The sequence below is a fragment of the Falco peregrinus genome, chromosome 11 (genome assembly GCF_023634155.1).
Source record: "Falco peregrinus isolate bFalPer1 chromosome 11, bFalPer1.pri, whole genome shotgun sequence".
NCBI classification, from domain to species: Eukaryota; Metazoa; Chordata; class Aves; order Falconiformes; family Falconidae; genus Falco; species Falco peregrinus.
Genome location: NC_073731.1, coordinates 33,184,727 through 33,212,182, shown reverse-complemented (window position 1 = coordinate 33,212,182; position 27,456 = coordinate 33,184,727). Strand labels below are relative to the sequence as shown.

At 48.2% G+C, this 27,456-nt stretch overlaps 1 protein-coding gene across 8 annotated transcripts in view; it reads right to left on the bottom strand.

Moving 5' to 3' along the window:
• Positions 1 to 842: 842 nt before the first annotated feature.
• Positions 843 to 27,456, bottom strand: part of TTBK1 (tau tubulin kinase 1) — a 122,895-nt gene continuing 96,281 nt past the window's right edge. For all 8 annotated transcript variants that reach the window (XM_055816016.1, XM_055816017.1, XM_055816018.1 and 5 more), the window contains 2 exons: positions 9,783 to 11,389; positions 843 to 8,634 (listed from right to left, as the gene is read on the bottom strand). In XM_055816016.1, coding sequence (XP_055671991.1) covers positions 8,208 to 8,634; positions 9,783 to 11,389 — 2,034 coding nt within the window. In that variant the 3' untranslated portion in view covers positions 843 to 8,207. The remainder of the gene's footprint in view (positions 8,635 to 9,782; positions 11,390 to 27,456) is intronic.

Genomic DNA, 27,456 nt, shown 5'->3' with positions numbered 1-27,456 from the left:
AGTGGTGCTCGCCTTGGGAAGACCACGTAAGGCACAAGAGCAAGAGTCCAGCCGTGTCAAACTGGCCCTGGCCAGCTCCGGAGTTCAGTCAAGGTCCCCCAGGCAGGTCCCAGAAGGACTGCACGGACCACCCAGGCGTGGGTCCCGCAAACAACTGCACAGATGGTATTCAGCTGTGGCACCTAGCTTTCTACCCTAACAGCACCTTTTTTGCTTGTTTGTTTTGTTAAAAAAGCAGGCTTTGCTCTCCAACAGATGCTGTTTGGAAGCGGACAGCTGAGCCTGCTGTCTGCAGTGTGTTGTGAGCAAGGTTCATGGGGAAGGGGCATGTCTACAGTGCAGAAATGCACGAGCACCAACAGCCCCACTCTGGTGCGTGCTTCCAAGCTGCCCCTCCGACGCTGCCTACTGGCATGAACCGCAAACCACCGGAGGAGAGCCAGCCAGCCAGCCTTACCACTGCGGCACAGCGAAAGGCTCCCAGCAATCGGACAGCCCTCAGCTTTGGTGCACCTGTTCACATGCACAAGGCAGGAGCCACATCACAGATGCTCATATTAAAACAAGGGAATGCTCCTGGTCCTTCCCAGCATGCGTTTTGCGGGTGGTTGCAGCCAACTGAGTTGTCATGATGCAGGAAAAAATAATGTACCCTGTGGGGAGATTTTACGGCAAGTTGGGCCACAGCTCTGCAGGAGGTTGCAGGGAAGGCACGGGGGCCACAGCTGCCACACAGCTGGGATGGAACCCAAGCGCAGCCATAGCCAAGGTTCCTTGCCAGCAATTCAGGTAGTATTTCTGCTTCACATGTGGCAACACCAATAAAAGGGAGAAGACAGCAATGAAAAGGTAGACAGGCTTTTAATGGCATGATCAAGAATCCCCTTTTAATAACAAATCTAATAACAACTGTGTCTGATATGAACAAGAAATGGCATCATCATTTATTTTTTTTTTTTTTAAGATGTGATCTGAAGTTACGACAAATTGCCAGGTGGATCTGTACACAGACAGGGCCTCTGTGATGCATGCCAGATTTTATGGCCAAGAAATTTGCCATGCAGTTGAACCAGACTGTGGTTCCTTGGTTGGAATTGTACATTCTGTTGCAGTGTGTAAACATTCTCCAGCTGCTTTCCTAAAGGACGCAAAGAAGATATGTAGAGAGATTTAGCCTTGGGACCCAGTTGCATTTCCAGCCAGGCAGTACCAAGGAGCAGAAGTCCCGTCTCCAGGCCAAAAGACTTCATCAGACTGTGCCAGAGGCAAAGGGACACTGCCTTGGTGTGCCAGGTACAGTGTCTGAGTGTACAGTTACATGCTGTCGTGTTAAAAGGAGATATACAAAATCATCTGCATTTTCAGCTCCAATTCCTGTCCGCAGAAGAAGCAGCCCAGGTCCCAGAGCACAGCAGTGTCACCGACACTGGTGTTCATACACACAGTTTGTCCTGGACCCCCTGCCTAGCCCCCCATGTTCTGCAGCACTCACCCAAGCACTGGGTACGTGCCAGCCCCTGCCTCCTCCAGCGACCCCATGCCAGCCCCCGTGTGCTCGGGGCAGAGGAGGCAGGAGGTGAGCCAGAGGCGGAGCAGCCCCACGCCAATACCAGCCCCACGCCGATACCAGCCCAGCAGCACCCCCCCCAATGCGGAGACCTCACCCCTGCAGCCCCCTCTGGCTTCGGAGCTGAGGGCAGGAGGAGTTCTCACCTTGGTCCCTACCAGGACCCCACCTCTAGGTTCACTGCAGTAGCTCCTTTTAGCCCAGGGGGCATCTACACATACTTTAAACCTGCTTTCCGATGTTTGCAGCTCCAGAAACTGTGGGATGACGATCCTCCTTATAACCCGGAGCACCAGCCCGTGCAGTGCAGGGCTTGCTGCATGGGTGGGGGGCAAAATCTGCCTCAAAGCTTTGCAGGAATCCAGGGGGGCTTCAGTTCCCCGGCCAGAGAGGGACTGCAGGGAGTATACAGTGGCTTCAAAGACAAGATTCCCTAGAGGAGGTAAATTAGGAACAAGGGGACAGGAGAGTTACGGTGTATGAACTGCTGCTCACCACAGCCTGCCACCAGCCTCACAAGGAGGCCAATCCCAAGGCTCAGGGAGATGCTGTCAACCTGTCTCAATGTCAGCTGGCTCTGCTGTCACTGTCTGGATGGTCCCAGCCCCTCAGAGCACAGTGATGGGCTGAGGAAGAGGAAAACAACCCTTCAGGGTTCTGCAGAGGACCTCAGGAGCCAGCACACCATGAGCCTACGGGCTCCTGCCCAGCATCGGTGGCACAGGCACACACTGTGGGAGGAAGGGGCCCGAATGGAGCCCAAGCTCTCTCCCTCGTGCCCAGCTGGCTGGCAGATGGAATCAAAAGTGGTTGCAACCTCCCAGGCGGTGCCCGTGTGCTTTGTGAAGCCAGCCGTGCACTGCTCCAGCACGGGCACGTTTCAGCTAAGCCAGAAGAAACTCATTCGATATCGAACTCATGTCTACAATGGGACTGCTACTGTGTTCACAAGATGAATTTAACTGCAGTTGATTGATGTGTGGGGCAAGGCCTTAGGTGGCTGTTGGTGTCTGTGCACATGGGATACTGGTAGGATCATGCCATGGGTCAGTAAACTATACAGAGAAGGAAGAAGTGCGCTAAGGGACCGTCGAGCTGCTACCGGAGCTGGTCAGGCTATCAATAGGTACTTAGCCATCTTCTTATAGAGGATCTACGCTGAGAAAATATCTCTCTGTTGGAAAGGAGAAACATCAAAGATTTTCTTGCCTCAACACAACTTGCTTTGCTTTGAAGCATTTCACTAGCGAACAAACCATGCTTGTGGTAGGCAAGGGCAGACACGTGAGCAGGGACTCCCCAGGCCCTGACCCATGCCACACAGACACGTGGCAGTCATTACAACTCTGATGGCAAGCATGACAGCTGCCAGCTAGCCAAGCTGGGGTGTTTTGCCCCCGTTTCATGCTTAGGAGAGTGGAGCCCCACAGCTTGCATGCGTGGTACCCTGCTCCTCCATCCACACTCACTGCGCACAGCAGTCAGTCCCGCACACATGAGAAGTCACACAGTATCGGGGCACGTCTTTGAAGGTAGCAGGATCCTTTTCAACCTTTAGCCACTATATATAATGGGCACTACTTGTATTATATTGTTATAATAATATATATATATTTTATAATATTCTTTACTTAGAAAGGGCAAGCAAAGTCTCCTGCCTCTCACAGATTCCAAGCACAACTGACTCAGGGATGTCTGCTACTGAAACACCTTTTGCACCTAGACAAGCAGAAGTGTTTGTCCTGCCAACCCGGCAAAGCAGTTAAGCAGCTCCATCCATGTGTCCATGCCCCTCCGTGGCATTAGTCTGACCGGTGCCATCAGTCCTTTTGCTCCCTCTGCTCATATAATCTGTCGTCACACTGGCTTAGTGCTGAGATCTGTCTTTCATATTTGTCACTTGGCACTCTCCCCTGTATCCCTCTTCCTTCACAAGCATCTCCTGGCCAGACAGCAGCCACTGACTCATTTTTACTAGCCAGTGTGCTGTCTTCTCAGCTGGCTGATAAGAAGGAGGTGGGACCTTCGCAGACCCCAGCAAAGTGAAGACTCTCAGCAGAGTGTTTGCTTTATCTCAAGATACTAGGCAGTCCCAAAGACACTTCTGGTCCCGACACAAACAGGACCCCACAATGCTCCCCTGAACAAGACCTACCCTTTCCTACCTCCCATGCACATGCACGCAGCGATGCAGGCATGGTGGCAGCAGGAGGCCCCTTGAAACACACGAGGGCACAACCACCTGCAGCTGGCCAGGACAGACTCTGCAGCAAGGACACTGGCAGGGAACTACATAGTGTCAGCCTGTTCCCAGAAATACCTAAATGTGGGAAAGTTCTGGGAGGTCTGCTTCTCCTCTCCTCACCCCAAACAGTTTTTATTCTTCCTAGCCATTTCCTCTGCCCTGTTTCAGCTTGATCTCTTTGATCTTCTATTCTTTGTGGTGAAGCACAGATGCAGCCACACAACACCAGCAATGTCTGAGCAGCCCTGTGTTGTCCTTGAGGCTTGACAGAGCTTGCACACTATGGTTTGTGGCAGAGAACAGCAGGGTCTTGCCCCTCCCCACCTCCTCGGATGTGACAGCCTACCATGTCCTGCGATGCCAGACTCGATCGTCTGGCATCCCTTAGCCACCTATCTTCTCCCCAATGTCACAGGGCCTCATCCCCGCCCGACCCCAAACAAGATCTCCCATGTTTATTCCAACCATGGCAGGTGCCCTTCCAACCTCCCTGCAGGGCAGAGGAAGGAGAGAGGACCCAGAGGAGCTGATGAGCCTTCTGCGGGGCTGTTTTCACAGTAACACTAGCAGGGAGCATCACTGCTGGTCCGCCTGCCTGCCAGAAAGCCCCTCCAGAGGGACACGTAAGAGGAACGGGAACTGTAACCGGGGTGTGCTGAGCACCGCAGCAGTGGGGTACCCTGGGGTCATGCTCACCATTGAGCAACTGAAGGGCATACCCTCGAAAATCAGAGCCAGGGAGGAGATCCAGAGCAGCACCCATATGGCAGGGGCTTTTCTGAGCCCTCTGACACCTGAGAGAGGGATCAAAACATCACCTGCAGCATGCAGCCTGCCGACAGGGGCTTGTCAGCAGGCCCTGGCATGGCAGTGCCCTGTGACTGGCTCTGCCAGCAAAACACAGCTCTGGGGACCACCCATTAGCAAGCTCACGATAGCCATGCAACTGGGAAAGCCCAGCACTGAAGCTCCTGTAAAGAAGCTCCATGAAGGAGGCAACGTGACACCTAGCCAAGATCACAGCATCACTGGCCACTGGGAAGGGAAGCAGGTCCAGAGACCCAAACCTGCGGGATACATGGGGACAGTCAGGCCTTGCAGGAACGACCCTTAGAAACTTCTCGGTGCCAGTGCAGGGCAGGTGCTGAGCGGGCTCCCTGGGCAGCCAGCAGTCAGCCGGTCTCGCTGCCAGCGCTCCCGATGGCACAGCCCACTCCCACCCGGAATAACTGGGGGAGCAGCCAGGGACAGCAGGGAAGCAGGGCTGTGCTGGGGCAGGGAGCCTGGCAGCACAGCGCCAAGGAGATACAACTGGTGCCAGTCCCAGACCTCCCTGGACCCAGCTGCACCCTCAGACCAGCCCTGGCAAATGGCTGTTATTTTCCATGCTGGAAATCTTTCAGTGGCTTTCTGAAACCTGGTGGCTCTCCAACACCTGACGGCTTTGGCATGTGTCTGCCAGAACCAGGAATCTATTGCACCGAAAAGAGAGACGATACTTTGGTGTCACCACCATCCTGCCTGCTACTTGTGGATAGGTCATGGTAGGAAGACCTCTTAGAAGATGACTAGGCTTCTCAGAAAATCTTCTGATCAGAAAAAAGTCCCCACATTCCTGTGAAAGTTTTTACTGGACAGTCGTTTCACAACTAAAAGCCTGCCTGATTTCTTCATTCACCATTCTTGGCTACACCATCTTCCCTGCTTTCATGTGCCACATGGAAGATCTCTGCCCTGGAGCTTCCCTCCTGACATGGGTATAGCTGGGCCATGGAAAAGTCTCCTTTAAACTCCCCCTTGAACAAATACATTGGTTGTGCTTTGTTGGCCTCTCATGATAAGGCAGGTTTGCTAACCCTGTCAGTAGTCCTGCAGCCCTCTTTCCAGGCTCTTTCAGTGTCATTTTTTGGCACATGCACCTAAGACCTGGATGGAGCACCTGGTAAAGACCTCATCACGACAAAGCCTTACCATCTCAAATGAATAGTCCCCCAACAAATGAACAGGAGTGCCATTACGGTTTATATTTCTGGAAAGAATCTGTGTTTGTGTTTATTCTGTTTTCTAGTTTCTAAACATGCAGGGCATATTTAGGTTGTAGTTTGACCCACACTTCAAAATTACCTGAAGTTCTAGTGCCACCAGAAGTGGTCACACCCTCTGTCCTCTCCTTGCCCCATTTCTGTTGTGACCAAACCTGATGAACGAACCAGCTGAAAACCAAACCAGAGTGCTCAGTGCCACACTGGATCAGCACTTCCAGCCACTTCCCCAAACAGCTGCCCCAGTGTAAGGGGGTGGGACAGTGCAACGAAGCAGCTGGAAGTTGGAGGGACATTTATTTTTTGGTGGCAGCATCAGCTCCATCCATCAAATCACAACCTGACCTTGGAGTTTCCAGTGCTTCTCTGCAAAGATGAGGGCATGGGTTTAGGCTAGAAGCTATGCTTCTTACTCTACTGGGGTGATCAGCATCGATGGAAAACAGCAAACACTTTGAGCTAGATGAAGTAAATTCTTAGCATTGGCAACACTTGAGACTGTTGTATAAAGAGGTAATTCCTGTCGTGTGTTTCTGGACATTTCCCTGTTCAGTTGTCCAAGCAGTACCCTGTTCTCCCAGGCACCCTGTCACAGCTCTCAGGCTCCTTTCCAGAAGAGTATGAGTGAAACACCTTCAGGATTCCTCAGACCTGATGGCACTCAGTGTGACTGTATCGATGTTCAAATGAATCAAGGTTACTACTGTCCAGATTCCTCTATCAAGCTTTTTTTGTCTGCAAACAGTACAATATTTGCAGCTCGTTCCAGCTGCCAGAGGGGGTGTACGGAGCAGCCGTATTTTTGTTCTGCCTCATGCAAAGCCTCTTTTAGGCATGACAGTGGTGTGAAACCCAGAGTATTTGGGTCTGGAGTGTTTTCCCCCGTGAGGTGTGGGGAAAATCTTGTGGACTACCTCAAGATCTTGCCAGGCTCAGACAGGCATCAGTCCTCCTGGCTTTCACTTTCAAGCCTTCCTAATTAGTCTGGGAGCTAAAAAGTTGATTGATTTAGTTCTAGCTGAGCACTAAGCTTCTGCTCTGATAATATTACTTGAAGAGCATAGCCCTTGCTTTTACGTTCACGTTGGTTCTCACGCAATGTGTGGAAGTAGTGAGACCTGAGAAACACAAACCCAACCTCCGAACCTCCGCAAGCCAACCCACCTACCCTCGGATTGAAATGCACAAGGTGCCCACAGCGCACCAGCAAACCTCTCCTCGCAAAGCAGCAGCTTTTGAGTATACTACAGGATAATATTTTCTCACCCTGCCATGTAGGGGAACTTTCTACCACAGTGCCAAAATTCATAAACACCAAGAGCGTGACAATAAAGCACAAGGAATTCAGGTGCAAGAGGCACCCAAGCTAAAGGCATCCAGTGACTATTCACATCTTCAGGATGGAGCTGTGTTGGGTGGGCTACGGGTCTGTGGCACCAACCACACGCAGGTTGAGAGGAACCCCACTGCCTATGTTGGGAGATGTGGTCTCCACAGATCACGGTTTGGTATTTGAGACAGAAGCAGCTTCAGTGTGCTCCCTCCTGCGCCAATTAGCAAGCACTCTTGATTTCCCAGAAAGCTGCCAATACATTCCTACTTCCATCTAAATACCCACCACACAGGCATCTGCTGGAAGAGCAGCAGTGTCACTGAGCACCCACACCAGGTGGCCTCCTCTGTGGGACATGCTGGAGCAGGTAGAAGCACCCAGCAAGACCTGCCTGACTCCCGGTCCCACCTGCAAAGGCATCTCCGGACAGGAGAGAAGAGTCCCCTCCACCCCACGCCTGCTCTGATCTCAGCACAGAAGGATGCATCCATCCCTCTCGGCTCAGCTGGTGACAGTCCCTTGCTAGCAGGGGGGCAGGAGGCGAGCCAACACATAGGTGGATGGTGGCGGCCAAGGCTGGCATTTCCCACCAAGGAGAGAGGAGGGAGCTGCCTGCAGGACAGGAGCCTTCCCCTCCAGCAGCCCTGGCTCTCCTCACCTCTGCTCCTCCTTCCAAAGCCAGGGTGGGTGTTGGCGACCGGTATTGCTGACAGAGAGAGGGGAATGCCGGGGGAGGGGGCAGGATCAGGCACTAGGCAGGCTGCCTGGGTCACTGCTTGGTGCTGTGCGTTAGCAAGCGTGAGCTGCGGGCTGGATGTCTCCCTTGCAGAAGGCTCCGTGGCTCAGAGGCTCTCAGGCCCGTGGGAGCTGATTGCGATGGTGTGGGGTGAGAGTGAGTGAAGCATTGAAGTACAGCTACTGCTATACACTCGTGGGTCCAGCGTGGAAGGCTGTGCTGCAGCATCTCGAGTGTATACTATATGCAGAAGTTACCCAGTCCGTTGGGCTGGCAGAAGATCATTATCTGGCAGCTGCCTTACTTTCCAGGGACACCTGCTTTCCTTTGGTTGCTGGACTCTGAGTCTGGGTTTTTCCCCTTTGTCGTTTTTTGGCCACACCAGGAGAGGGCAGGGGCTCTCCTGTCGGCCCCTGGGCCTGAGCTGGGGGCTGAGGTCGGGGGGAAGGAGGAACTCGCTGAGGAGCAGTCCCTGGTTTATGCTGTCGGCAGGGAGAAGGGCTTTCCCTCCGGGGCGGCAGCTGGCTTCTGGGGGAAGCACTGGGGTTTCTTGAAGGAAGGACAGGGCTCCGAGGGGATGCACAGCTGGACCTCTGTGAGCTGCTCCGTGGAGGAAGAGAAGTGGAGCTCGATGAAGGAGGAAGCCGACTTTGTATTTGCGCTGTTCGGCACTCATTAGGGAGGCTTCCAGCTGGTCTCTGTGCCTGAAGCCTGCAGGGGAAGAGAAGAGGGAGGATGAAGGGGAATTTCTGCAAGGGGCTGCAGGCTCCTGGCAGGTTTGGCATGAACGTGGCTGGGCAATTACAAAGGGTCTCCAGCACCAGGAGGACAGGAGCTGTGCTGTGAACAAGATAGGGCACTGGTGTGAACTCCATCCTTAACTCTCAATGCTGTTAACTAATGCCTGCCCTGATCCTCCAGCACCCCCTGGGACAACACCTTTTGGCCGATACCACATATCTGGGGCTCTTCTTAACCACATATCTGGGACTCTTCTTAACATGCAGCATGGATGCAGCAACCTCTTTCAAGGCAGGAGATACAGTCTGGGAATGTGAGCATGAGCTGGATTGCACCCTCTGGCCTCTGATGGCAACTGTGCTGGAAGATAAGCCAACCTACAGGGATCCCCTCCTTTCACCCCACACCTCTAAAGCAGAATTTTCTGGACCTGTGGCAGAGCCACAGTAGCAGCTCTGCTCCTGGGCTGGACCTCCAGCCCCAAGGCCAGGCAGAAAAGCCAAAAACTGGCAAATTCAGACGGTCTGCCTTCACTTACATCTCTGTGCTTATTTGATAGGGAGCCAGGTACCTCCAAAAAACTTAGGGCGCAGGGATATGTAGGGAAGTCAGACCATGTGGAGGTGGCCCAGGCTGTTTCAGGTCACTGCCAAAGCCCACGCGTGTGCACTTCCTTCTCTCCAGCTCTTCCTGTGCTGGGCATCTTCTGAGGCAACCGCAACCGGCAGCCTGGCAGCCCATGCTGCTCTGATGGCCACAGCCAGGCCAGGTCTCCCTGCAGTCGCGGCTGTGCCTGGCAGGCTGCAAAACTGGGAGCTCAGCACCGCAGGGGTCTGCTACTAGCAGGATCAGGCCAAATGAAAGAACTTGTGGAAGGGAAGGTGGCCTCAAAGCCAGGGCAGGTGAAGAGAGGCTTGACCCTTTGGCCAGACTGAGGCAAAGAAGACAGAGAGGTGGGAATCTCACACACTGGGGGGCTGAAATGACTGCAGGGAACAGGGATGGGCCATGCATTCGAGACAAGCCGAGGGGAAAGCAATTGGGGGTGAGCAAAGCCCTGGCTGTGCCTCCTTACCAGGGCCAACCTTCTGCACTGCCCACTCACTGTTTGGTCTTACCTGTACGCGACAGCCGCGTCCTGCGGGGAGCCACACAGTGCTGACATCGCACCGGCCACCGGGCTCTCGATCTTTGCCACCTCTAGAGGTGTTTTCACCGGGGTGATGGGCCGAGGAATTCTGCTTTTTGTGCTTGTGGGTCTCTCGTGTTTCCCAAGAAGGGCAGCCCTCTCCTTCCCTGCCTTCCTTGGGATGGAGTCATCAGAGTCGTGCGTGTCCTCCTCAGAACCAGTGGCCGACAGGGTTTCTGAGGCTCGCCGCCTCTCATCGCTGGAGGATGCTGAGGAGGAAGCCCCCGAAGCCAGCTGAAGGAGGCGGTTTTGCCTCTTCTCCATCACTAGGCGAGCCAAGTCAGGTTGCTTTGCCCTCTTATAAAGCCTCTCTTTGGCCGAGAGTGAAGTTGAAAGGTCTGAGCCGGTGTCCTCCTCAGAGAACAAAATGGGGATCCGACTTCTGTACCTGGAGGCCAGAGGTCTCCTGGGGCCCTGCTGCGGTGTGTCAAGGAGGGTCTCTGCTCGCTTAAGGTGCTCTGCCACTGATGCCAACTTCTCAAGCTCAGGCTCCTTTGTAACCATCTTGCCAGGCTCTCCCAACTCCAGTGAGAGCACCACTTTGTCAGAGAGCTCTGGCTTGGTGTCGGAAGGCTTCGCCATACCATTAGGAAGTGCCAGCTGCTCCCCCACTGTCTCTGAGGTGGTTTCAATGTGATTAGCCGAAAGAGCACAGCTCTCCGTCTCTGCTCCTTCTAGCCCTGAATGTATGCTTCCATTCTCTACCAGCACCAGGTTGTCCTCCAGCTCTTCCTCGATAATGACCTCCTCAAACTGGCCCGGCGGGCAGTATTCCTCATGCCTCATCAGCTGGCCACTGGAAGACATGACATTTAAGTGGGTCTTTTCAGCAATGTGAACAAATGTGCGCTCAACTTTGGTAAAGGGGGAGGAAGCTGTAGCCACTGCCATGGGAGGCTTTGGTTCAGATTTAAGGATTGAGGACAGGGTCCCTGGCTCAGACACATCCAGCTGGCTACCCATAGGCTGTGGCCGCTCGCTCTGCGGTGTCAGTGCAGCAAGAGTGCCCAGGTCGACTTCTGGAGCTAAGTCTGCGGTGACCGGAGACTTTTTCAGATCACCTGGTGAAAACAGCACGAGTGTTTTTGAGCCTTCCTCCAGCTCCAGGTCCCCATCAGCAGTGGACGCTCGACCCTTGGATCCTTTCTGGTCATCAGCCAGGAGTGTGGATGGTGCGCACTCCTGGCTGCGCTCTGTGCTTTTTTGACTCAGGTCGCTGCTGGAATCACTGTGCATGTCAATCTCATCCCCTTCCTCCTCTGCCTCCTCCTCCTCCTCCTCCTCCTCGTCGTCCTCCTCCTCCTCTTCTTCCTCAACTTCTTCCTCGTCCTCTTTCCCATTCATTTCCAGATAAGGTTCCAGAGGTTTGCAAGGGGCAGTCAAGACAACATTTGAGAAATCAACTTTCTTTATCCTCTGGGATACCTTAGGCTTTTCCCAGTAGTCTGACACATCTTTTCTGAAGTCTTGATAAGGCAAACTTAAAGGCACCGCCTTGGGCAGACCATTCATTTCAAATGACTTCAGCATATATGCCTGCAAGGAGACAGATGTGACAGAAGAAAAGGGTTAGTATTCAGACACAGCATTGACACAGAAGACATCAGGATCAGCAGCAGCAGGAAGTGTCAGTGGGAGGCATCTAGTCCATCACGCTTCCAAAATACATGCCTAAGCAGCGATTGCTCCGTCATTCGATTCGTGCCAATCTTAGAAAGGAGAGATTCACAAATACTTATCAACAAAGGCAAAAAAACATGCCAAAGGAGTTTCTTTGTTAGCAGTCTTTAACCTGGACCTAAGAGAGCTGTTTACAAGCAGTTCCTCAGGATTTTTTCATGTTTCCCAATCTTCTGCAGTATTTATATATTTATTGCTGTGCTAATACATTTACATAATCGCTCTTTCCTTATTGGAACCATTCAGCAACTCTCTTTTATGCCTAGGTCACAGTGAACCCAAGGAGCCCCTCTGGGCTAGGTAGTTTCCTGATCGATCACTTTCCAGGTCCATCCACCACTGTCCCTGGGGCAATAACACTTGTAGCACTCCTGTGTTCCCCCGGCATGCCATTTGTCCCCCCTTCTGCTCCCACATCCCTCCAGCAACTCCTAATTTTGTCTTCTACAGGCTTCTGCTTTCACGAAAATGATTGGCAAGTCAGTCACAAAAACTGACATGAAAAGTATCATTATCAAAGATGTTGGGGTGTCCAACCATGAAAGGCAAGGGGAGGACAGGACAGTTGGTGGAGGCAGTGCTTCTCCAGCAGTAGCCTGTGGCACAGATACTGCCCGTAAGGTGCCAGGCTGTGAAATGACTGCAAATAATACTAACAGAAAAGCAGCAGCTCACACATACATGCACACACTTGACCAAACAAGCAAAAAAGGGCAAAATAAATAGGAAATGCCCACCGAAGTTTGGCCTAATTAACAACTGGTTGTAAATGAAAGCCCCAGCAGCACCACTCTGCAAAATGAACTTTAAAAAAATCATTTAGGTCACCCTTCTATAAAGAGGGCGGGAAAGCAAAAGCCTCTCCACAAATGCAACCAGTCAATAATGCATCACATGTTGCCCTTGAAATGTCTAATCACGAACAGAAGGGCTCCAAACATCTGCGTTTCCAAGCAGCATTAACAGCATCAGATGATGTTTTGGCTACATGGCTAAACAAGCACCTATTTAGCTGCGTGGGCTACAGAGCTGCCAACAGCTAGCACGCTCACCTGGCTATGGGAACGGACCTTTTTGTCTCTTGCAGGGCAGGGAGAAGCCCTCAACACCTTTTCAGTCCAATGACACAGTTTGAAATTGTGCTGCAAATCTGCATCTTACTCTGTGCAGAGCAACTACTATTGGTATGCCTGAAAAATGTAAGATCTTCATCCTCATGTGTAACAGGGACATTTCAAATAGACTGTTGGGCAGCATCAAGCTGTTATGCATGGTGATAACTTGTTATCCGTTTTATTTTTTTTTTATATCTTACAAATTAAAACACAAGCTGGTTTGGGCAATCCCTCTGGAGTCCAAAGCTGCTTCTCTTCATAAAAGCTGAAGCCTGGCCCTGTATCAGCCTGATCTGGGCTTTCACTGACCCACTCTTTCTATCAGGATGACAGAGTGCCACTTCAAGTGGTAAGAGGGGCTTACCACCCTTTGCAAAGGAAATTACCCACTCAGCTTCTTCCCTCAGGCATTTCTTGGAAATTAGTCCATTCGGCAGCCAAGACTGGATTCTGCCTGTTGGCTGGATTTGGTTTTCTCAATAAATACACCCACAGTGCTACCCCTGCAGTCTGATCAAACAAATGCTTCCCCAGTGGGACTGGGACCGATACAGAAGCCTTGCCCAACACCATGCCTCGTGCTGAGCCTCCCAAGGGAAAGAGAGTTCCCCATCCCCAACAACAGTTCCCCTGCTGCTCTACTTCACCCCATTTTCTAGATGCTGTGGTTGATGGCACAGCTGGCAGATTGCTGGTTGCTTTTTGCATATATAAACCTTCAAATCTCCTCTCAGCTCTGAGGAGCTTGTGTCATCTCATCTGCTTTCTGGTCAAGGAGAACTGAATCCAGCCATGCAGTGCACATTCTATATAAGCCAGAGACATGGTTTCTGTGTCCTGCAGTCTGTCCCACCAGCAACCCTGTTTCCAGCAACCCCTCTTTCATCAAACCTCTTTCCCTTGCAAGACGTCAAGCTTTTTCTCAGGTGAGACTGCACTAAGCAATAAGGTGTGACATGGAGCTGGACAGCATGACGTTGTTGCAATAAACCCAGCTGTTGTTTCCTCCTTCTGCTCTGGTCGCCCTCTGCTGTCACTGAGTCGTGCTGTAAATACCTTTCTAGCCTTCACACACTTCCACATCTGGCTGTACAAATTCCTTGCAGTATTTAGCAAATGGACTGCCTTTCTGTCTGTCATTTCATTTTCCCCATGTATTTCCTACTTCCTTGCATGGACACTGCACCCTAAGCACAACAGTGATTGCTTGGCTTCTACCCACCTTTGGGAGACTTGGACTGCTTGATCTGTTGTACAACCCCAACATTGCCAGAATGCATTCCTTAAAGCAGCCCGAGACTGTGGTTGTTTTGCCACTGTAAATGCACACCACAGAAAACCCAAAGAACATGAATATGCCAAAAAATATGGAGGACAGAAGTTACTTACAAACCTAACTAAAAGAAACTCCATTGAAATGCCTCTTGGGTCAAATATTATTTTAACACAGGTTTTCTTACCTTCATTACTATCATCACCTGAAGCTGTTAACAAGGAAGGCTGTCCTAGGGCATCAAAGTCTGAGACTGTCTTCGCTGTTGAGCTGATGTGATCAGCAGCTGGCTGCAAGTGGCTGCCCTGCTGAACAAGGTGTTCCCAGTGCAAGCCCCTCACTAGAGATGTTTGTCCCCTCTTCTGACAGTCATCATGTGCCTTTTGTACTACAGCACACTCAGCTGCTCCAGGGCTATTCCCCAAGGGCTGGAGAAGAACTTTCCTGCTGTGCTGTACCAATGGGGAGGAACTGTGGGAAGATGCCCTAAGATCTGGAGTGGAGAGGCTTAGCCTGTATCTTAAAACTGTAGAATAACAAAGACGTAAGGGATCTCTGGAGGTCTCTGCTCCAACCACTGCTCAAAGCAGGACCAACTCAGATCTGGCTGCTCCAAGCTCTGTCCAGATGAGTTTTGAGGATCTCCAAGATCCCACAGCTTCTTTGGGACTCTGTTCTAGTGTTTGAGGCTCTTCCTGGTGAGAAAGTATTTCTTTATATCTAATTCCTATATCTAATTTTCCTTTCATGCAGTTTGTGTCCATCACGTCTCATCCTTTCACTGTGCCCCTCTGAGAAGGGTCTGGCATCATCCGGTAGTTCAAGGAAGAAATAAGATCCTACCTCAACCTTTATTTCAGGTGGAACAAACCCAGCTCTCTCAGCCTCTCCTCATGTCTTAAGTTTCTAGTTCCAGATCACCTCGGCAGCCCTATGCTAGGCTCATGCCACTGGGAGCAGGAACTATGCCATGAGCTGAGGCAGCCACCAAGTTTTAAAAAGCTACCAAGACCATGAGTGAGGAGAGCAGAGCCACACTGGAGCTGGCTGGATCTGAGTCAAAAGGAATTCCTCCACCTCCAGCAAGCTCTGACCTCTGCCTGCAGAGTCACAGCTCCTTGGACAATGAACCATTTATTTCCCACCCACCTGGGCTCAGATCTTCACTCCTGACTCTCTCTTGACTTGCCAGTCAGTTGCCCAGGAATGTGTATGGCAGTATTTGTGTCCGAGCGTGTGTTCCCCACAAAGTCCTTGCATTTCACCTCTTCAGCACTCCATCTCTCCATTTAAATGGAGACTGCGTTTAAACTCCATTTGGCTGGTAACTCCTTTGGGTGACAATAAGTATTTGGAAGGCAGTAAATGTCCCTGCTTTGCACAGAGGCCGGAGTAAGGTTATAGAAAGGAAGGAAAGAAAAATACCTATTTGCTCATATTTGGCAGAGGCAGAAACCTGCCCCTTCAAGCCCATCTCTGCCCCTGTGCTCATGAACAGCTAAGTGGAGTCTGGGGGGTTTGTCTTCACTGTAAACTGGTGGGATTTCCAATTAGCAGGATCATCGGCACTAAGACATCCTCAGAGGAGACTTGCATTGCCCAGTATGGGTGGCAGTAAAGTTCCTGCATCCCAGTGATGCTGCAAATACTGCAACAATCAACAAAGATGCAGACTCCACTTCGCTACAGCAAGTTTCCAACTGTGCGTTGTAAGTTCCCAGGTTGCCCTGTAACAGGAATGTAGCTAGGCGTGCTCTTCTCAGGCAGCAGCACGCAGCAGTCTCACGCTGGTCTGTTCAGGAGCAGTACTGGCATCCAGCTTGTTAACGTGCTTGTGCATGTCCTGCCCAGGTCGCTACAGCAATGAAAGGCGATGGCAGTGCCTGCTCTGCCTGGATGGCTTTCTAGTGACCTCAGGACTCATGAGGGCATAGAGAAGAGAGCTTACAGCTCCCCCTGTGCCTGTGCCCCCGCAGCAGAGCAGTCTGTGGCATGGCAGAGACCGGGCCCAGCAGCCACCTAAAAAGCCTGCTCTCCCAAGTGGCTCTGCACTGATGTCAGGGAAAGGGAACAGTTTCCCACATAAGCCTAATCAATTTTCCCTTAGACTGTAGAATTATTTTTTTTCCTCTTCCATCTCTTGGTTTTAAACATTTTAAATGCAATAATTAGTGAAATAAAAAAAAAACAACAAACCACCAAAAAACCTCCCAAACAACCCAAACCCCACCAAGTACAGGAAAAAATCACAGTTGCCTAACACAAGCCTAGGGAATGCTGTATCTCTCATTTACTGTTCTGTTTCAGACGATGCTCTGAACCATGTCTCAGACCATGGTTACTGCTATGGTATCAGTGCGTCCTTCTGCAGTGTTGACAGATGTACGCATCTGCCACACACCAACATCCCTACAGAGGCAAAGCAAAACACACTTGGAAGCATTCGTCATGGAGCAGATGGGCTTTGGACCCTGCCTGCAGGCTGACTCAGAAGAATCCTGACCCTCCACACAATTCCCAGGGGAAAAAGGGACTCAGACACTGTACTACCCTGTAAATCAGAGACCACAGCCTAATCCTCCCAGACCATCACTGTTGGCACAAGCTGCTGTCTGCTTTGGAGGACTTGTGGTCTTGTGCTTCTCCTGCAAGGGGGACAGTTTCCACCACCCTTTCCACAGGCATCAGAGCCTTTGTAGGCACCTACTGCCTGCAGCATCCCTCTCCAGCCACTTCCAGAAAACCACCAGATTAGTAACTGTGCACTTCTCACCAAAGCAGACAGGGTCTACCGCCGTGTTCCCTCCTCCAGCCTGATATCCAACAGCCCAACAGCCACTGGGGCTGAGCCACATGTCACTCTACAGCAGAGTCTGCTGTCACAGGGGGTCACGGTGCAAGGCAAGCATGGTCGGATCCATTGAGCAGCCCAGGCAGGAGCGCATTACTTGTAGGACAGCCACAATTTTGCATCCACCTCCATGGGGTTTTGGGGCCTGGAGGGTCTGGAAGTTTACCAGGTGTTCTTAAACACCTTGTCAAATGTCTGCTGGGAGACAGCCATCCACCTGCCCTATGCACACCACGCTGCCAGCCAGGGGAAGATGCCCAGTGTAAGAAACAAAGACAAATGTGATAAAACGTTTCTGCTGTGTTTGTGGGTGTTGAATTGTACCAGCTTAAGTTTAGCCAGTTTGGATGGTGGGAATCATTAAGGCAGAGCTCTAAAAACTTACAGAAGTTGGGGCTAGCTGTATTCTGCTGCAGCAATATGACCGGGTTCAAGTCAGTGGCATTGGTACTAGCCTAAATTGATGCACATCGAACTCGCAGTGTGGCTTTTCCACAGTATGTGAAACACATCTCCAGCAGTCATGGAACTTCATTTCTGTTCCCAGATCCGTCTTAACTGAAAGTTTTCAGTGATCACATTAGTAAAAGATAATTAAACGCTCACTGTTCTACCAGAAGTCCTTCATCTCCCTGCCCAGTGCTCCCCCGTACCCAAGGACGAGCAGGGGACAACCTTCCCAGAGCCGGAAAGCAAAGGGAGTAGAAAAACAAAGCAAGAAAGCAAACAAAAAAACCCAGCCATCACCAAGCTGCTGCCTTTGATTCTTTAATAAGGTTTTGGTAGTATACAAGCTTTTTTTTCTCCTCCCCCTCCCCCCCCCGCCCCCCCCTCCCCCCCCCCCCGATTGTCTGGATTAACATACATGGATTTAAAAAAGGCACAAAATCCATTGCACAGCTTCTTTTTTGTTTTGTTTTTGATGACATTGCCTGTTTGTTGTGGTTTCAAGTGTAGGATTTTACAGTACTCTGCAGCATTTACAGCATGGTCTACATACAGGTAATCAATGCATGCTTTTATACAGGAGACAGAATTCAAATTCTCTCTCAGTATTTCTATATACACAATAATACAGTGTTTTTCTTCTGAAAAAAGCTTTAAATCGGTCTTGCATGCTCGGTGTGCCAGAAGAATTAGTGCAAGCATATATTACAGTGTTATTGCAGTACAAAAAGGTGTTGACCTTAGGCTCTAAAGGGATTAGATACAGGAAGAATAAAAAGACTCAAGGAAAACAAGCTTTGGATCCCTTTAGTCAACTACGTCCTTCCAAATAGATCCCTGCTCAGTACTGCCTTTAAAGCTACAGCAGGCTGCTTCCCCATGATCTCCCTGCTGCCCTCCCCCTGAGACAAACTTCCCCAGCTTCTTCAAACCTTCTGTTCCTAGCAATCCATGAGAACTTCTGGCAACTTGAGGAAGCCCTTCTGCTGTGCCTCCAGCTGCTGGAGATCTGCTTGAAGGGGACTTCCCTGAGATCCACTGCTTCAAGCAAGCTCAAGCCTCAGCAGATGAAGTTTCTCAAGCAAACCAGGAAGCACAACAGGTTACCTACAGCTTTTGTCTCCTCTCAGTAGAAATGACTACATCTACCTCCTACTTGAATAAGCAGTTGGTTAAATGTGGTCTGGACTCTCTCCTGCTTAACAGCAACTGAAGTCTAACAGGTGACACAAGGTAATGCAAAGGAAGGATATGCTGGTCCCTGAGATTCTTCATGGGAGCTGGAAAGTCCAAGAAGCAGAAATCAAGTTCCTGACATGACGCTAATTGTTCCATTGGGAATGGGAAGAGGCCTTAGTCCTGAGAGATGCAGATGGCACACAGACAGCAAGAGCCATAGTCCGGTCTTCTCCGTAACAGCTTTGATTTGGATACTATCAGGACCTTAGCATATCCTGGAAGTGACATTATCCTCTGCCAACATAGACTAAGCTTGTTTGGGACTGGGAGATCTGGCAGGATTGACAACAGTGAGTGGAAAAAAAATAGAATCTGAGTTTCTGAAGCAGCTTTCTTCAAACCAGCATCAGATGAGGTAAAAGTAGCAGGGGTCTTAGAGCTGCCACGCTTGCTTGCAGGATCTCCGCATTCCAAGAATCAGCACCATAAGTGTCAGAGAGATATTCTTCTTTCCAGCATCTGACCATCAAATGCTCCACAGCCTTTCTCTTTTTTTTTTTTTTCTTTTCTTCACCATGGTGACTAGGACAGTCCAGTCCTATGCTGGGTGAGTGCTCTGCTCCTCCCTATTTGTGCTTTCGTATGTTGTTAGGTTTGTGCCAGTTTTCCTAGCGTCTTGGACAGAAGCAACAGCTCTGTAAAGGTGGTATGCCTGCCACTTAGCTTCCCACCCCTGCACCCACCAGTGTCTCAGCAAGAGTCAAGGCAGAGCTCCCTGTCTGGGACCACCTCATTTTTATCAGAGACTCAAGAAATGGTGAGCAAAGTGGAAGGAAATGATAATCCAAAAATTATTCTAGTCCCAACTTAATAGCAGCAAGAAAGAAGAAGAAGAAGGATATTATGAAAGTTAAACATCTTCCTTAGTCATGAAAATAACCAGAAGTCAGCAGTGCTGAGTAAGAACCTGATCTGGCTTTTTTTTCAGGAAGGACCAAGCTGAAGGGGCAAGAGCCCCATGGAAATCTTCCTTGTTTCACTTATTCAGAGGAAATTTGCCATTACTGTGTTTCATGCTGCCAGATCAATTAATTGCACTCAATAAAACTGAGAAACTTGTTGGAGTTGTTGGAGGAAGCCCTGGGGATTCTTATGAGGCAAGTGCACTAGATGAGGTAACCAACTTGAAACACTTTGCATATGAAAAAATAAAACCTCCAAACATAAAGCCATTTTCTTTTCAAACACTAAAAGACATGCAAGTAAATGTAAAATGGGGATTGCTTCCAATCCCCAGGTTACATGGTTAGCAGCTTGTTTAAAATGTACATTCATTGCAACATCATTTTTTTCAGTGGTGGCTGTAATACAAAGGAGTTGCAATACATCAAATAACACTTAGAAACATTTCCCAGAAATTAAATCTTTGCACTGTCCCATGGAACTGCAAATGCAGGTCTGTGTGTTATAGCAACCCAAACACAAAACACATGGTATAAAAATGAAACAAAAAGGAAGGTAGTACCGCAGTGATCAGCCTTTATGCATTTTATTTAGTATTTTAACATTACCCAGAATAGGTGTTTGCATACTAATAAATTACGTCCCAGGTGGCAGCAGTTCCTGTCACCAGAACACTCTGCCACCAACTGACGGCAAAGGGATGTGTATGCTACAAGACACTGAATGAAGAAAACTGGACTGTGCCAGGCTGCTGAAATCAGATCTGCAAAGCGCAAAGGAGGCCAGGTGTGCCATCTGAACCTGACACCACAAGGATACTTTCTGTAACCGACTGAGATCCTTTCTTTGCAACAGCCTTTTGAGCACTTGGATGTGTGCAAAGTGGCCCACCCCGGCACAGAAATGCTTCTGTAAGGCATGACCATGCGTGGCCATTCACACTCCACGTGTGTGTCAGGAACATAGACAAACATGCATACAATCAGAAATGGAAGCTCCAGCAAAATGCACCCAACAGCACCCTGGGGACCAGAGTGACATCAGGAAGCACATCTGGCTTACTTTGGTCAGCCTCTCCAGAAACTGTTGTCTCCTCCAGTCACTTTGGGGAGGGCTGGCAACTACAAGGGGAAGCAGGTCAAGAAGAAAAGCACCCCATGTTCCCAGCTGAGAAATACCTGGGGCAATTTAATCACTATAAACACTAACAGGAGTTTACAGATTTTCAAGGCTTCAGACCTTGTCTGCTAGGAAAAGCAGTTTTATTTTCTTCAGCTAGCCTCCTGAAGCCCATCTGTTTACTGCCAAGGAGAGCTAGACAAACACACAATAACTATCTCCGAATAGTTCTTTCCCATTTGTCACCAAAGGAAAAAGGGAAAAGGAAAAAATAAAAGCTTCTCTTTTGACTAGACTGGGATAAAAGAGCCCTTTCTTATTCAATGTGAAAGTTGCGAAATGGTCTCAGCTCCAGGTAAAGTTCTGAGAGTGGTGAGAATAAATCTCCACTGACAACCATTAATAAAATGTGTCATTCATCTAACCCAGTGGTTTACAATAAAAATAAATCAGGTCATTGACGCAGTGTTCTGTGGATGTAATACGAAATGTGACTGGATACCACAGAGACTCCCAAGACTCCATGTAGCCTAAGGAAGAGATGCTCGACCTGCTGGGCAAACTTGGTGGGTATCTGTCACCAATCCCTCCAGAGCAGCAGTTAGAAAATTGCCCCTTATTTTCAAGAATAGTCTTGTGCCGCTGACAAGCACTTAAAAAAGATCCACATATACACATCACGGAAGATTAATTGATGGAAGTGTGAGAGGGAAGGACGTTAGAAACCAGGAAAAGGACTGAAAGACGTCTTTCCATGCTTTCTGCTCTTCAGTCTCACAGTGTGCCCTATTGTTGAGCTATTTTACAATACAGGACTAAACTAGCAATGGCTATATTTTCTTGCCTTAATTTATTTACATAGGATCACAGCACCAGATTCAAATAGTGCATTTTTACATGAGACAGCAAGTTAACTTCCTGGTGACTTGCAGTCAAAGAAATGCTTCAATGATATTTGTCGTATTTGGTATATAAGTCCCACCCTCCGTCCTCACAATTTCCAGATCATGAAATAATATTCTGCCTCCTGAAATTCTCTCTGTGCAGTCAAACTCTCGCATCTGGCTTCACCCTGACATGTTCTGAAAAGGATTTATTTGCTGCTGACTTCCTCCAGTGGTCCGGCACGCCAAACAGCAGGGAAGCAGCTCACAGGAGAAATAAAGCACTTGGGGATCCCTTGGGTTCAGAGGCCACAGGAAGGTACAGCACTGGGACTATTGGTTTTGTTTCTGAATACACTCTGGAAAGGCTAAACTGAGGTGTTTGCGCTTGTTTCCCATCTGATTGCAGAAGTCGCCTACTAAAAAACAAATGACCAAGTCTCTCAGAAGAGGCCGTACGCTTTGGGGTAGTGTGGCAAGTGATGAAGATGGAACTGAAGCCTGGTGATGCTACCAAAACAAAAGGTAGTTAATGAGGTACCGATGAGGTAGTTCAACACTCCCAAGTGAACCCTCTGGAGGAAAGGCTGAAGCACAGAGCAATGTCCCAAACGACATTTGTTTTGTTTCTCATCTCAAAGTGCCCACAGCCTTAGAGGAGTTAGAAAAGAAGGTGTATGTTAATGGGCTTCAGTCACCTTTGGAAAAGAAATGCAGCCCAGCTACTGAAGAGTCACTCAACCTCTCTGCCTCGTGAGCAGGCTGAGAAAGGTGATGAGGGCACCTTTGCTTATTATCACTGATCCACTTGAAACAATAGACCTCTTTCCAGAAGTCCTATGTGCAAAAAATATACCAAAATCTGATTTTTTTCACTTCAAAAAGGAAAAAAGATTGACTGGTTCTTAAAGGCACTTTGCCTTCTCATAGAACACCCGGGTTTGAGTGCCGCAGGAGCAGCTGGGGAGAGCTAAGTGCCAAATGAGATTGCAGAAGAAACACAGAGCTTGTTTAAAACAAGATAATTTGATGGCCTAATGCCAGTGGCACAGCCCAGGTGAGGGAAGAACTGTCATTATTTGTGCCAAAGCCAAGAACACCAACCCTCATGGAAAAAATCCACCACCCTGTGGTACCTCCAGGTAAGACAGGCAGTGAGGAAACACCAGTGTGAATTAAAGTTTAGAATCAATGGACAAAGCATCAGCTCTGTTGCACTTCAAATTGCCCTGGCCTGGCTGTTTGAAATAACCTATTTATTTCTATTTTTATTTGGACTCCTTCCCTACAACTCCCAGGCTGGACAATGGGGACAGGCACTTTTGCCAGTCCAGAAAACATGCAGTTGGAAGAGCTTCTACAACCTGCAAATGGAGTTAAAGACATTTTCTCACTCACTGAGATCAGGCACTAATTTAAATGGAACTTAGGGACAAACTCACAACAACAGAAGTGGTGTTTAACTGGTGATCTATGTGGTTTGCAATCACAGATGGTAGCTCTGTCTCAAGGGAGAGGGCGTTGCTGGCTCTCTAAAATTAGCTGTTCATGTACACAATAATTTTGGGGAGATTGCCAAGTCCTAAGGATACCACGACCTGAAACTTGTGAAAATGTCCTGAAAATGGAGGGTATCTTCCATTATCATCTTTGACATCAAACTGTCTTTAAACAACATGATCACTACTCCTCACAGAGACTCTGTGCCGGGCCAAGACTGCCCCAAGTGCCACAATATGCCATTTTCCACGGTTTCCTCCCAGGAAATCAGAGGGAGGGAAGGCAAGAGGCTGATCAAAGCGCTACAGGGACTACATGGTGCAACATGAGACAGGCAACGCAGAGGTAACTGGTGCAGGAGGCAAGCCTTGCATACTCTTGGGAATGGCAAAGGTAGGAGGCAGTGCAGGTGCCCAGGGATGCAGTAAGGATGAGAGGGATGCCTTGTAGTATGCGGGAGATTGCATGAATGGCAACAGAGGCAAACCACAGGGGCAGGTGAATGTGTGTAGTGGGAAACGCAATCGCAACCGGGGCGGAGTAAAAAATGTTTGTCACATGGGGAAGAGATGGGATAGGCAAGGGTGAATGAAAAGGCAACTAGATCTAAGACAGCTTCTCAAGCAGTGAGGCGAAGACAAGGGGGGCTCTGCCTCCTCAAGACTTTGTATGTGAAGCCTACCAACAGCTCTGGGTTACAGCTGACTCCTGTTGTTCTTGCATCCAGATTGAGGTTTAAAAATAAACTAATTGGGTGGCAGCTGAGCAGTGATATCTCTGCTTATGGAGCAGTGGACGAGATCCCAGAAGAGAATGTCAGCCAGTCCTCGAGTCAGCTGCCTTATCTCAACCCAGTCTGCAGGACAACATCCAAGTAGAGCTTCTTCATCCTGGGCTGGGAGGTGTCAACTGCCAACATCCTTCACAGCCAGGTGGTGCCTGCTGCCTCCCAGCACTGGAAGGGAGAAGGTGTGCTCCAGCCCTCACCCTCAGCTGAGTACCTAGGAAATGAAAGGCAGCTAGAACAGCTTCCTATGCACTCCTCAAAAGTCATCTGGACATAGGATTTGAGAGGTGAGCTGATCTGCCTCTGTCCTTGGGGACCCTAAGAGAATCACCACATGAACTACAGGAAAAAAGCTGAAGGAAAGGTCTTGGAGTCAACATCTCCATGTGGAAAGGAAAGCATAGGTCCAGGCTGGAAGTCTCTAGGAAGCAGAAAGACACTTAGCCCAGCAAACACAACTTCTGAACCGGTTTGTCCTTTTTGGAGCAACAGTCTTGCAGCAGGCTTGACCACCACAATGTCCAGGTTCAGACCCACAACAAAGAGAAGGAGTGGAAGAGCAAGAGATACTTTTCTTCATGAAGAGGTTGCACAGGGATAGGATTATATCACCTATATGGCTGTCTCACAGGACATTTCTATCTTACATTCTGTCATCACTGTAACAAAAGAGACTTCAGTGAAAGAGGTGATGCGACATAACTCTTCCACTTACCTGCCCCTCAACACTGGCAAAAAAGTATGGGAATGGTGGACAAAGTCAGGTCCACAAGGGGGACTTCCTCAGAACGGGTATATCAGCAGGTTGCTCCTACGCAGATACACTGGCATCTGCAAAGCTGCCCCTTTGTCAGCAGAGTTTATGTTCAGCCAGCCCCTCCCCCCTAAAACCTCCACTGAAAGTGAATGTGTGCAGGCATAACTACATTTACCCAATTCGTGCTAGGTTAACCCAAGCATTTACAGTAACATTTTCAGAGAAATCACATCTCATTAGCTCCTTCCTATGGGAAGGAGTCTGGGGAGAGAGTGATAAATAGGAAACATCTCCCATTCTGCATAGAAAGAAAGTGAAAGGATCCAAGAGACTAAGATATAAAAAGATGGCTTTTGTATGTATGTACAATTGATGTGCAGTTGCTCACAGAAGTAGAGCATGAGATCCTAGCAACAGCTACCTCTCCTTCTGATGCTAATGATCTCTGTACTGTAAAGGAGTGGCAAATACTCATTTCAATCCTCATTTTGGATTCTGAGAAGAACAAGCACTATGTATAGTGGGAAGTAAAAAAAAAAGAACACCTCTTTCAGGATGCAAACCCTGGGTTTGGGCCCTTCTAATGAACACAATTTGCCTAAAGAGTCTGATGCTGAAAGGGAATCTTATTTCACTAGTATTGATTTACACTGACTTACTGCAGCTGACGAATTTGAGGAACCTTATCAAACATAAGAGGAAAAATAACTAGTGCCACTAACTTTTCAGCCTGTAGCCCCATGATCACTTTTTGTGTTGACAGCCCTCCATCAGCTGTTTTTTCCCCTGCTGACCCTGGCTTGCCAGTGCTGTCAGTTGTGCACGTGGACAGTGAACCAACGTGGGAAATGAGCCAAAGCTGCAAACATCTTTCCTTCTCCCCGTGCAGGTCTGTGCAGCCACATGAACACTGGCATTGGCACAGGGGAAAGGGCTGAAAGGGCCGGGTGGACTGGGGTGGGGGTAGGAGGGTACCTCTTGGAGAACCGACACTTCTGTTCCCCTAACTTGACCATGAAAGGGCAGCCTGCAGTGGGGAATGGCTGCTTGCCACTGCCTTTGAGCTTTCTAGTTGTTTGGGGTTTTTTGACAACTGATTTGGGACATATTTACATTTATAATTGCAGTCATTATAAATGAAACACAATAAATAAATGCAATATAAATGTAATCTACAGATTTGTTTTTTAGAATCGCACTGTAACTAGTTTTAATATTAATTTATTACATTTCCATATATATAAAAAGAGAGCTATTTTCACATTTCTTTAATTTGCCAGTGTTCCTCAACAATATGTGGATTCCACAGTAATTATTACAGCCTTAGATGAAGATGTTACAAAAATCTGCAACTTGACTATTTTTAATACTCTCTGCATACTACTGTAACATCAGGATTCCAGCCATTAGCACCAATTAATTTGTTTAGAATTAAATTGTAAAAGACATATTGATCATAAAATAAAACTTCCCATAAAACCCAGGTGACAGCAACATGTCCAATTATTCTGGTATAGAGCCCAAATTCAATGGTTTAACAGGATTGGTTTAGAAATCAATATCCCACCTTACAGAATCTGAACAGCGAATAATTCAGTGTCTTTCAATGATGTATTTCAGCAGTTTACCACCCATGTCTTTAAAATGAGCATCTTTCTTCTAGTTTGACCTCTGTTACTTTACCTTCCAGCACCTTGACCCATATCTTTGCCTGGCAGATTAAAAACCTCTTTTGCTCTCTCCAGGCAGGTACTCCTAACAGCAATCATGTCACCTCTTAGTCTGGTCTTTAATGACAGACTGCATTTCTTCAAGCTCATTCTACAAGGCAGGTTTTACAGAATCAAATGATTCTTGTATTATTTCTCCTTTTTTAGGTTTTGAAAACATTTTTTAAAAATTCCAGACAAGATTTGGATTCGATGTCTGGTAGTGGTCTCACCATTACAAAAGATCTCTCCTCTGCTCACATCTTCATTTTCCTGCTGATACATCAAAGAAGACTTTTTAAATTTTTGTTTTGCTGTAGCAGCATAATGAGAACTTACATGCAGCTAATTATTCCCTCTAACTCACATCTCATTTTGGGAGACAGCACCTCCCCCCAGGGCACAGTTTCTCACACTCTGTGCACGTGACCTATATTCTTCGTACTTGAAACATGACCTTGTCCCTGGCTGAATGTAAGAATTAGTCTGAATGCAAGCCACTTATCAAGTAATCCAGATCTTTCTGCAGAGCTGGCCTGCCGGTATTATTTTATCAAGCCAACCATATTCCTCTCACTACAAACTTTCTCCTCAGTCATTTCTTTTCTCCTCTTGACAGCCACTAAAGGTATGGAGTAGTGCTGAGCTAAGGGCAGAAGATCAGGAGTCCTAATGAGAAACATCCCCACTTGTAAGAGATACCAACATATAAACATATTTTGTTTGGTTAGTTGGTTTAAAATTTATGAATTATTTTAATTAGAAGAAAGTCTTACTGAAGTCTATATAAATCAACTACCTTTATCGATCAGACTTTCAGACTTAGAAAAAGAACAGTATCAAGTTTACTTGGCAAGAACAGTTTCTATATATAACCATGATGAGCAGCATTATATCCATTAGTACACTTCAAATTTTATGTATGGATCACCTAGTCATTGTTTTTGTCTGAAATGGGCAGGTTAGGGTTTATAAATACCCTATTATTTTTTAATTTAATTTAATTTAATTTAATTTAATTTAATTTAATTAAACAATTATTCTGTTTGTTCCCTTTTTTCACTGGCAAAACTAAAAATTGTTTTTTAAAAAATCAGAACAACAGAAATTTTCATTCCTAAAATCGACCTTGAAAAATGAACATCAGTATTTTGGAGGTGATGAACTAAAAAATTATTAAGAGCTACTGATTTTAAATCTACTTCTTTCACAAATTCCATTTTCTCTGGAATCTGCTTTTCCATTGAAGTCTCCTGAACATGGAAAAAGTAACATCAAAGTAGAGGCTACTTAAGGAAATCATCCCTTCTTATGTCACTTTGAGAAAAGCAAAGTCTTG